Raw genomic sequence first — 12,377 nt, forward strand, 5'->3', positions numbered from 1 at the left:
GATATGATGTGTTTAATAACACGTGGTATATGACTTCTTATTATGACTACTCTACTAGACACATTGGGTTAGAGTGGTGGAAAAATTCGTATTACGTATAGTGTCTTTGCACCATAGCTACTAAATGGTGTAGTTCTTATGGTGATTGGAATGCCCCATTACACGCAGCCTACTTTATTCTAAAAACTTTTCACAGCAAAAGGCATTTTAGACACAATTGAGCTGTATTTTGTTAAAATATTTTCATTATAAGTTTCTACTAGAGTATTTTGTTTGTTTTATCCAATTTATAGCTCTACTAAAAGTTATTTGGATCTTATCTGACTACTCTGACTACTATTTTGAAAACAACAAACATCTGGATTTAGTGAATAACATTTTTGCAACAAGGCTATCTCATTGTCACGGAACTATACCCTGACACGCAGCGCTAGGGCAACAATAGCTGATTAAAGAGAGCAGATGTAGTAACAGACCTTAGAATTGCTAGGCTTAATTTAAAAAATAGAGATATCGTTGTCAAGTACTAGCCAAGGTCAGGATAATAGAGAGACAGAATAATCTATTAACTAACCAAACACAGAATATTGGAAAAACAAATGAACTAGCCAGGTTAGGGTTACATATACACTCTAAGTCAAAAACTAGCCAAGATCGATACCAGAAATAGCAGATAGGGACAAGGAACGCACTAAACAGGAACTAGTAACAGAAACCACAATATGGCGCAGTAAATTGGGCCAAAGAACTATAGATAATGTTAGGTGTGATTTGATTGGTCTACGTCACACCTGCGACCCCAGAACGTGACCCGATGGTCACCAGAGGGACGTGGACCATGCCAAACAGGAAATTATTTGGCATTCCCTCTGCACCTTTCAGCACACGTTCTGAATGCAGCACTCGCATTGCTGAAATGCAGGCCATGCACATGGCTTACCTGATCAGTGCATTACTACTCTTTCTGGGGACAAAACAGGACACCAGGTAACAAAATCAGAAAGCTGAAAAAGGGAAACTTGAAATCAGAACTGTTGGGAGGCCTGGATAGTCTATCTATTCATCCACCCACCCACTGACCCTCCATCTATCCATCCACCTTTCTATACATACATCCATTGATCTATCAATCTATCAATCTATCAATCTATCAATCAATCAATCAATCTGTTGAGTGATCTATCAAGTAGTTTATCAATCTATTAAGCGTTCTATCAATTTATTTATCTAGTATGCTATCTATTAATCTGGTTATTGATCTATCAAGCATTCTATTGACCTTTCTATCGATCAATCTATCAGTCGATCAATCTATCGAGCAATATATAAATCTATCTATTGACCCAGTGATCTTTTTAGTAGGATCTATCTCTCCATGGATAGATTTATTGATCAATCTATTGACTGATATATTGATATATTGATCCATGTACCAAACATTCTAACTATCTAGTTTGCCTACTACTATATATGTCTAAATCTTTGTTATTTATTTTTTTAACTTTTGATACTGCAATATCTTTTCCTCTTTTTCTCTCTTTTCTATTTATCGACCTATCAAGTGATCTATTGATCTATCAATCTTTATATCTATCTATCCATCTATTTATTCATCATCAGTCGAGCTATCAGTTTATTTATCGATCACTCAAGCAATTTATCTGTTTTATATAGAGCTATCTATCAAGCAATCTAACGCTCTATCGAGCCATTTACCAATTTTTCTGTCTGTATATCTATCTACCTTTAGATCTATATATTGAGTGATATATCTATCGATCTTTCTATCTATCAATTCTTCTAACAAGCAATCAATCTATCAAGTGGTCTACAAATGTGTTGTTCTATTGATCTGTGAATCAATCGGTCATTCTATCAATCTATTGCTCTATCGATCTATCTACCAATCTATCTATTTATCTATCTACATATCTATGTACATATCTATCCATCTATCTACCTGTCTGTCTATCAGTCAGTTAACCATAATCAGCTGCAGTTTAATGTTTTCTAACGAGGTTTTGCGTTTTCCATTTTGATCAGTGACTGCTACATTCCAGAAAACCCAATTTTCATGCAGTGCAATGGTCAGAAAAGACAGAGCAATACGTAAGTATAATTCTCATAGTACCTGTTGTGATAATGCATTACTTTTAACTTTAGTATATGCCTCAAGTGTTAAACTCCATTTGAATTGCCTTTGAAATCCTGATAAAACACACTTTAGTGAATAACCCTGTTTATTTAGTGTACATGCACCTTCATTTAATACTACATTCATATTTGTATGATCGTTTTAAACCCTGAAATATACAACTGGCAAACATTAATGTCCCATATATTGTCTACTATTACTACTAAGAAGCCTGTATGATAAAATAATCTCAGTTATACAATATCTGCATTAAAAGATAAAAGTTTACTAAGAGAGAATCAGTCACACAGACAAATATAACTAATCCATTTATAATACTCAGAAATCGCAATTATTATATATATAATAAATAGTAAAAAAAACAATAATTTGTTATCTTGGTAACTATATTAGTCAATAGCAGATATGGCGGCAACGTGTTCAGCCATTGACAATATTTCTGTTAGTAACTTTGACATCATGTTACAGACGAGGGAAAATACGTTTCCAGAAAGAAGAGTCCTTCGAAAACTCTGATCCTTCCATCATGACGTCAGTTGGAGCCCATAACATTTCTGTGGACACTGGAGTCTTCTTTCACATGAATTCCTGGGCAAAGGTTCTCTTTGCATATTTATGATATTTATGCAATTCAAAACAACTTTGCACAATTTAATGCATATTGTCTTTGATAAGGGGAAATCGATAAATCTGATAGAATGTTGTAAAAATATATACGTAACTAATGCTATAGAAACATTCATACTGTCATTTTCTGCCAATAACCAGAATAACTGCAGTGAGCTCTACTCTCACCAAGAAGAAGCTAAAACTTTCTCATCCCATTCTCGTACACCCATAAATTCCATGGGAGTGCTAAACACATCCTATAATTTGAGTGTTGTACCAATGGAAGCAGTTCCATTTCTGCACAGATACCAAGTCTCTGTGATGCACTTCTGACTTTACCAGCTGTCTGCAGTGAGTTTCTGACTCTCAGCACTGAGTTGAAGTGTATCTATCAATCTGTCGCCTCATGCTAAGACATTGAGAATCAGAAGACATCATTTGTCATAAACAATACATCCTTATAGCAATCCAGTGTTGCGAGAACCGCCGTGCCGCATATAAATGATAAAACACTGCCCAGTATACATGTGTAACTCAATTGCTGTAGAAAAGAAATTACGGAGGAATCCTGTAAGAAATTAATTCTACATATTGCCTGAGATAATGAAATAATGTGTGTCTGGTAGGTATAGTCTATTACAATGAAGAGGGGGCACTATGTCAGATACTAAGACAATCAACCAACTTACACCATACTTGCTGTACTTTTACAGCACATTTGCATATTTTGATGCAATTTCAATACCATATTCATATGCTATATTATTTAGTATACAGATAGCTATTGAGTCATGTTAGTTAGGACTGTCTCTGTCAGGTACCATCAATCTGATGCTCTCAGCCAAAGAGCAATGTCCCAAAGTGGTATAAGTTGCTACGATAATATGAAAGTATGAACTTCCACTTTAACATACCAACTCAGATTATAAGACACACGGCAGAGACAGGTAAGTTTCAAACCATTCTTAAATGGTTTTACAGTTAAAGGAACACTCCAAGAGCCATAACCACTACAGTATATAAAGTGTACATTTTAGGACAAACTTACTTTAAAAATAGAAGCAAACCCCCGGCGGACTAACCCAGCTCACGCAGCAGCCTTCCCCAGCAGAGGGATCGGCTAGTCGAGATCCCACCGCTCTAAAGCCCCACTGCAGGCTGAGAATCTCTGGGGACAAGACCGGAATGGCCCACGACTATGCAACACGAACCCCCCTATATGGCATAAGCGTCCCACTGGACTTGCTGCATAGCTATCTGCACGCTAATGAACCCTGATACCGCTGGACTCGCTGCTGTGACTCTTTAATGGACATGCTTTGTTTCGTAAGGGTTTGAATAGCTCACACTGTTCATACTTGAATGCCTAATACTTGTTAAGCTTGGCAAATGCTCCAATCACTGACCCTCACACTCCTGGAGTGCGCTCGGTGTGTTAAACACTGATAAAAATTTGTTTTTTGCTTCTTCTTAGCCTAGCAATAAGGTTAAGCTGTCGCTAAAGAATGTTAGCTACACTACTTACTTACGGTACTTATGTTTTGATCCCACATGGACCGTCCGTGGTTATCACTGCACATTAAACCCCTTGTTTAGCCAACCTCAGTCTGGTCCTGTCGGCCTAGCATCTCTTTAGCCTGTTACCACTTGATAGGGTCGCTGCGAGCTGCCCGGACGTGGGAACACAATACGGGCTGGTTGGATGACTATGTACCTCATCCATGCACTGTTAACATATAATCTAGAAGAACGGGGCTGACTAACGACCTAACACCCTAATTTCACACTGACTGTGAGGTCGTGAGAATAGCATACTCTAAGCCCTGATGTACCCACACTATAGTTAAACATGCATCCCAAGTTAACACGAGACATCACTATACTAGACAGGTACTGCTTTAACACTATCGCTGTATTATTCCCTTGATCTAGACAAAAATTTTTTAAAATTGAGGCATCACCATCCTGGAAATGTAATATAATTTTGCCACATGATGTATCAATCCTATGCTGTTAAATGCTCGTACATTTCCCTTGCTTTTCTTCTGTACCCCATCTTTTATGCCTTTAATAAAGAAATATTGACAAAAAATAAAAAAATAGAAGCAAACAATGAAATATCGCCTGATGATTGCATCCTGATGTATAATTTAATATTAAAATGGAAAATTATTATTATATACTTTAAATATAAAACTAAACCATGTGAAAAAGCAGATGTTACATTTAACACTTTTTTTAAACATTCTACTCGTTTACTTAATTATAATTTGATTATTGCAGAATTCCATGCAGCTGCTAGCCAATTCCACTCTGTCAATGGACTTGAGGTGGATGTTTAATTCTGTTGATCAAAATAATGACTCTATGCCTTCTGCCATCTACTTTGTGACTACTCCATATGCTAGACTTGGGTGGTAAGTTTGTGGATAATACAGTGGCGGAACGGATTTAGAAAGAGTTCTAGTGCAAGAATTTATTTGGGCCCTTTCTGTTGCAAGGGGGGCCAAAAGGTAGATCCCTATCTGTCATACAATACCCATTATGCTTTGCCGGCTTGAGATCTACCATTTTTCCATCCTTGCAAGGTTGTATTTAGCACTGAGCAGTTTGTGTGTTTCAATGTAAGCATGCTTTTGTATGGAGTATGTGTGAGGGAATGTAGAAATGTATTTGTGTGTAGTGTTAGCATTTAAATGCAATATTGTGTTTCAATGTATAATTGCTATTTAAAAGCACTTGGTGCACTTCTGCGCAATGTTTGCCACTGAATGAAGGGTGTCTTAATACTGTTTAAATGAAAATGTGCATTTGTGTGTAGTGTTGGTTTTTGAATGCAGGGGTGTGTTTGTGTTTAGTCCCTGTGTTTTAGTACAAAGGTGCGTTTGGCTGCTCTTGATAAAGGCGCGATATTGCGCCAAAACGCGCGTTGAGCTCACGCTTATTTTTAATAGTTAGGAGGAACCCTTTACTTTTGAGACCAATGGAATGCTAATAGTGAGATTTTTGAGGCTGGATCTAAGGGGACTGCCTTGAAGCAGTGTGATCTAGACAGGAGAGAGATTTAAGAGGTTTAAAAGGATTAGCTTTAGCTATATTGTCTATTAAATACATGTTGCTGGCTATCTTGAACCCCTCCAATATACCTAATATATTTGACTGCTTTGCTCTATTACTGTTGTGTTGATTTGTATCACAAGGGCCACTTGTTGCTAGTGATGAGGAATAAACCTTTTGCACTATAATTGCGGTTTAATCAATACCATTGAAATCTAAAAGCCAATTATTAAGAGTGAACTATTTTATGGTATAGAATAGCTTGTGCTGTTAGGTTTCCAATAAGGGTAGAGTGGGATTGGTACTATAACCACTTTATTTTTTAAAAATATACCACAACTGAGGACCACCGGTGCTGTTTAACCTTTTGTTTACTCAGGAGACCCCCTAGTATGCTAATATAACTACAAGTATCTAAGCACAGACACTCAGTATCTAATGTGACTCAATAAAAGGAGTTGCTGTTATCCTTAAAAACATCCTCTGTTAAATTGTGATATAAACTTGAATTTAAAATGTATTTATATACAGAGTAACTTGTCATCTGTATGATATCAATCTCAGTACTCTTTATAGGGATTCCCTCCTATTTTAATTCACATTTATTCACGTTATTTCTTATTATACATTTTTTACGATAGTTTATATGTAGAAGTGGTGTTCAATTATTACTAATAAAGACTATAATCAAATTATCTCCAATTGTATCGCTATTGAATTGTTCAAATAAGTGTTTTATAAGTGTTTTTATACCAGTGGTAATCTCTGGAGATTTGATTCCATCTCTTTGGGAGTTAGATCTCTATTTGGTTTGTTTGTTGACATTTATCAGGGGTTATGCCCCTTAATGATTACCCATACATCCCCTTTTCTTGCAATAGGGTTGGGTTTTTGTACCTAACACCTATAGCAATTTGTCTCTAAGTGTGTTTGTGGACAGGGAGGTGGACGAAGGGTAAGATTTAAAAGTGTAGGTGAGTGTGGATTTGGTAGACTTGTGATGGAGTTTGTGAATGCTGCTAGGTTGGAAAATATATGTCATTGTATAGGTAGTATGATTAGGTGGGTGGCTGTATGAGAATGTTTGTTGGTTTGTGACAGATTGTGTGTCTGGGTAAATGTGACTAAGTGACAGTATGTAACAGGTCTGGAGTAAGTGACAGGCTGCTTGATAGACGAATGTAACTAAATGGTTGCTAGTGAGTTGGCTGGTGAAAGACAGGATGAGTTTTTATTACAGATATGAATGTTGTTAATCAGCTATCTGGGTGAGTGACTGTAAATAAAATTTACAGGGGTTGGAAACAGAATAAATCTGCATTCAAAGGTGAGGATCACGCAGTATTACATGGTGATATGTAGATCATGTTACTTATCAAACATAGTTCTAAAATAAACATCCATACAACGAAAAACAGAATAAAGGTGAACAGAAAAAGAAATAAATTAATAACCCACAACATGTGTTATACGTTTGTCCAGAGAAGCTTCCTCAGCAGTGACTTGAAATGTGAGGCTTCACTGTACCCTATGCATCTCCTCTAGAACATACTTGAGAGACGTAAAGCACAATATTACTTCTACCAACTTCCTCTTGATGTCATAAGTCTACTGAGATTAAAACCTGCTTAGTGCATGACTGTACCAATGCAGGCCCCATTAAACCTAGTCAACATGTTATCCTCTCCCATGGAATAGAAGATTGTTAGCTTTGTTGACTTAGATAGCTACAAACCTTTGTCCTGTTTTGATGATGTGGTCATAATAGCTATTATGCCCACATCATTATGACCTCCCTTTACTTAATTTCTAAAGCATGTCCAAAATCTGCCCTAGATCCCCTAATTCATTAAATAATAATAACTATATTGCCTCCTTCTAAAAACCGTCTCATTTGCATTCTAAAGAACTGTTGCATGGTTACATTTCAAACTCATTATGATAAATGCCTAAGAAACGTAGTTTGTAACTCAAAGCTTTTTTGTTGTTGTACAGGACCATGACCACAGCTGATCTCAACCAAGATGGTTTAGGAGATTTGATAATAGGAGCTCCAGGTTATAGCATTATGGGACAAGTTCAAATAGGTCGTGTGTACGTTGTCTATAGCAAAGAAACAGGATTGCCTTCTGTCAATATGGACCTTGATAAGGATGCTGATGTTCTGCTGCAAGGTATTGAGGTAAAAAAGAAATGGGTATGGAAGAGACAACAGGACAATAAACCTTAAGTGATAGAGTATGAATGTTTGTGTAAAATAGTTAGGGGTAAACCAATTTACATGAGTTGAGGCAAAATTAGAAACCAGGGAACCTAAACATGGACGGTCATTTCACCTTTTCACTTAGATGACTGTGAATCTAATATTTACTGTTGCCATTTATCACATGTTGTAAATAGTAGAAGGAATAAACTCAAATATATTGGATGAAATGTTTTGATGTGAAATATATTTTACTAAAATTATGTCCATTTGTACATACAAACTTTTTTTTTTCTTTCTTTTTTAGCAATCAGGCAGATTTGGTTCTTCAGTGGCCGTGCTGGACTTTAATCTTGATGGACATCTGGATTTGATTGTAGGAGCTCCATCAGTAGGGTCCAAATATCTCACATACACTGTAAGATATTGTTACTTTAAGAAAAAAAAAGTTGTATAACAAGGCACACAATCAGTTAGTATAGCCAGAATATGGAGACATGCAATCGTTATCGATATTTTGTTACATTTTTTTAAGCATTAATTGTATAGATTCCCTAGGATTTAGAAAACTCACGATGCTCAACTCAAGTGAAGGAACTTGTGGCATCAGCAATGGAGTCTCACATTGGGAGTTATGTATAAAGTCTACTTGTGTGACAAAGTTTTAAAAGTGGAGCAATCAGAAGGGGGAGCTTTCAGTTAGTTTCCATGGAAATTGCTCAATGTTTAGAACTTTGAGCCAGAAGTGTTCTTTACACGCAACTCTCATTGTATCTCAAAACCTTCTGTGCATATCGACTGCTCTGGAAATTATGCTTTACAGCATTTGGTAATAGTAATGTGCATGTCAGATGTAGTCCTCACTTTGATAAGCTTTCTAAATGATTAAATACTGTTAGAAAAGTTTTCAAGTGATTTATCTATAGAAATCCACCATTAAAATCTATGGGTATTTTTTGTAGATAAGTAATTTGGAAAAAAAAATAACAGTATGGAATTATTTGGAAAAGTTATGATCTTAATTGTATAAATATGTTTTTGACATGAGATATGATGCTAAAGTAGGAGGAATTGTCAATCTAGTCCAACACGGAATTGTCATTCTGCATACTACCATTTAGGACCATATTTTTAAAGTGTGATTCTTACACATTGTTATGCAGAATGACTATTGAGCCCTCCAAGTCATTAAATAACGCCTTCCCACTAGGACTATTGAAACCAGTAAATCATTATTATTTTATTATTGTTGATCAGGTTTATCAAGTTTAAGCTGACAAACAGATTTGGCAAACCATTTAATCTCAAGGAAGTGATCTGGGTGCCACGTTCCTCTGTTTTAACCCTGCAGCTGAAAACATTGCAGGGCTTAAATACCTGTAAGACACAAGAGCTGCTTCCGCCAAAAATAGCAGAGTGAAACCATCTGATTGACAAAGCTCTGCATTTAGCAGCGAATGTGCACTGTATTCCCAACGCTATAGTGTTCCTTAAATAATATATTTGTTACCTTTTAGGGTTCCGTGTATGTCTATTTTGGGTCAAAGACAAAAGGCTTCTCCTCCTCACCAAACATTACCATAACGTGCAGGGTAAGTGTTCAATGTATACGTTGGACAGGAGGTTCACTATGAAGGATTTTTGACTTCAGGAAAGGCTTTTCTTGACACAATTATAGGATTGTTTTATATATGCTTATGTATGATTTCCAAAATGTTGCTATGTATCCTTGAGCAGAAAAAGTATACCACCAAAAATGTAATTACTTGATTTATATACTCTCACACTTCCTCTCTATATCTATATAATTATACATCTTATTATATATTTATGCCGCTATACATCTGTACAATGTAGGCCATAAAATGTTATTGTACCAAATCCTGAAAAGACAGGTCCATCATTTCGGCAAGTTGAGATAACATGGGAAAGAGGGGCTTGTAATATAGAGTAAATGTGAAATTAAAAATATACATGAAATCACAAGATTATTCATTCTCATTCTGTTGTTCTTGAAAATGAAATATAGTCTGACAACTGATGAGCTATGATTGGACACTATCCAGGGCTATTTATTAAAATGAGATTTGTTGAGAATTCAAAGTAAGGCCAAAGTCACACAGTAACTCATGCTTCCAGTTTGGTTATTTTTGACCTTACAAATGCTGTATACAACATGGCTCAAAGTTATCTAGCAACATTGTAAGAGTTTCCATCTTGCAGTTCACATATTGTAACCTTGGCTGGACACTCCTGGCTGCAGATATGAATGGAGACAGAAAGAATGATCTCGTTATTGGATCCCCATATGCTCCAGGTGGTGGGAAGCAGAGGGGAGTCGTGGCTGCATTTTATTCACAGAGAAGGAGGAGTAGAAGAGGTAATATGTTGCAATATACAGTATATAAATGGATAGTTATAGGGTTTCAGACAAAGCATTATAACCCAAATCACCATTAAATATTTCACAAGATTAAAGGCATACCCTAAGCACCAAAACAATTTTAGCTCAACCCTGTAATTATGCATGTCGGAGTTATTCCGTCATGGTTGTCTTTCCCACAAATGGGCTGAAAAGTAAAAAAAAAATTCATTCATATATTCATTGATAGTACAATTTAAAAGTTCTTATGAGCTGCAGCCTTTGCAACCTCTCCAACTTCCCCCAGAACAGTCTCTTCATGGGGAAATAGTCAATCAGAGGCTACTCACTGAGATTCTCTCCCTCTGCTTCTGGCTGCATACAGGCATTTAAATGGGGTTTTAAATCTCCTTTGCTACAATGCGATGTAAGCAGGGTTTAGCACGAGGTTGATAAGACATTTGCCTTGGGTGGAACTTTCAGGAGGGCGGCAAAACAACGCCACCCCCTAACGCCCTGGCAGATACTTTGTCAGCCTCTTGTCCTTGGTGCCGAAGAAGTGGCTGGCTGGCCACATTGGGACCACCCCCATGACTTGGTTCCCCTCTGTCAGCTGGTTCCATTTGTATTTGCCCAGACTGACAGCTGTGTTGCAGGCAGCACTGAAAGTCAGCCCAGCATACAGAGCTTTAAATGGGGAGGCTGTAATACAGTGTGAGCAGACTTAAATCCCTGCTCACACCATGTAGAGAAAGCTATCAATCGACACCTGGAGCTCTCTTTTGTCTTATGAGGCAACTATTAGTCACCCCAGCTTGACAGGTGAGCTGTATGCAGTGCTGAAAGTCAGCACTGCAAGCAGCCCTTTATATCTTTAAATAGCAAATTGCAAACCACCAGTGTAAAAGTGATCAGTGCAAAACCAAATATTTTTAAACAACTTATCTGATAGGTACACAGCATCCCATGGTTGCCTCCCAGTTAGCAACCACACAAACAAATATATATACAAGATAGGATTTTGGGATCTCGTTGATGTGCCTAAAATAAAGGACAAAAAAACGTAGAGCAATAATGTTTGGAACCAATTATAAAACAAAATATTCCATTACACTCACAAATTCCAAGTATTAAAAGCGTATTAGATGTGCCTCCCCATGATGTAGATGGGGGGTAATTGAGAATCCTCCTTCAGTAATGACCGCAGGGTGTCCCGGTTACTAGGATGATCCAATGATCCAGCCACACCAAACAGCTCCCATAAAACGGTTTAATTAGTAAATCAAATATGAAGGATTTACAAAAATGCATAAAAACATTAAATTAAATGAAACATAAAAGTCCACAGGTCCTACGCGTTTCGTTCTATATATGAACTTCCTCAGGGACCAGTTGATAAAATGCAATATTCAAAAAAACAATCTAACATTATGCTTCAATAAACTTCTTTAAATAGGGCTAATCCCTTACAATCCATTGGTGGAAAAAGGTGGGCGTCTCTTCTTAGGAACTCCGTTATTCGCTCGTGGATTTTATTTAATGTGTAAAACATTACCGGCTTGATGAGCGTTCCGGTCCTCTCTTCTAGCAACACTTCCGTGTTGATACACGTGGTCCACTTGCGTTCCAATTAATATGGCGGTGCGTTCCAAACGGCAAAGAAATGTAAAAACTAACGAGCTCCCCCTCTGGTCGCCAGAGGAATTTTTCACCAATGAATCTAAATGAAAAGTGTCAGGGTGGCAGTCCGGTGCCCGGGACCCAGACACTATCCAGGCGGCGGTGCAGGACCGGGACCCAGTATGCCTGATGTTGCGAGTAGGAGTCACAGTGTGGAGGTGGATTAGCAGGGTCTGGTGCAGGGTAACCACACGCCCCCTGGTGTTGAGCACCAGCGTTTGTGCAGCCACATACCAAGACCCTGAATCAGCTTCAGCGGATACCAGGAACTAGGAGCTTGGAAATTAAGCAGACCTCCCAGGAGCTTAATA

The 12,377-nt window shown here is 37.4% G+C and overlaps 1 protein-coding gene across 1 annotated transcript in view; it reads left to right on the plus strand.

The window, feature by feature from the left end:
* GPLD1 (glycosylphosphatidylinositol specific phospholipase D1) overlaps nucleotides 1-12,377 on the plus strand; it is a 50,085-nt gene that overhangs the window by 10,792 nt on the left and 26,916 nt on the right. The window contains exons 11-17 of the mRNA XM_063451674.1: nucleotides 2,044-2,109; nucleotides 2,624-2,753; nucleotides 5,048-5,181; nucleotides 7,817-8,003; nucleotides 8,332-8,442; nucleotides 9,542-9,616; nucleotides 10,248-10,395. Coding sequence (XP_063307744.1) covers nucleotides 2,044-2,109; nucleotides 2,624-2,753; nucleotides 5,048-5,181; nucleotides 7,817-8,003; nucleotides 8,332-8,442; nucleotides 9,542-9,616; nucleotides 10,248-10,395 — 851 coding nt within the window. The remainder of the gene's footprint in view (nucleotides 1-2,043; nucleotides 2,110-2,623; nucleotides 2,754-5,047; nucleotides 5,182-7,816; nucleotides 8,004-8,331; nucleotides 8,443-9,541; nucleotides 9,617-10,247; nucleotides 10,396-12,377) is intronic.

The sequence above is a fragment of the Pelobates fuscus genome, chromosome 4 (genome assembly GCF_036172605.1).
Source record: "Pelobates fuscus isolate aPelFus1 chromosome 4, aPelFus1.pri, whole genome shotgun sequence".
In the NCBI taxonomy this organism is placed as follows: Eukaryota; Metazoa; Chordata; class Amphibia; order Anura; family Pelobatidae; genus Pelobates; species Pelobates fuscus.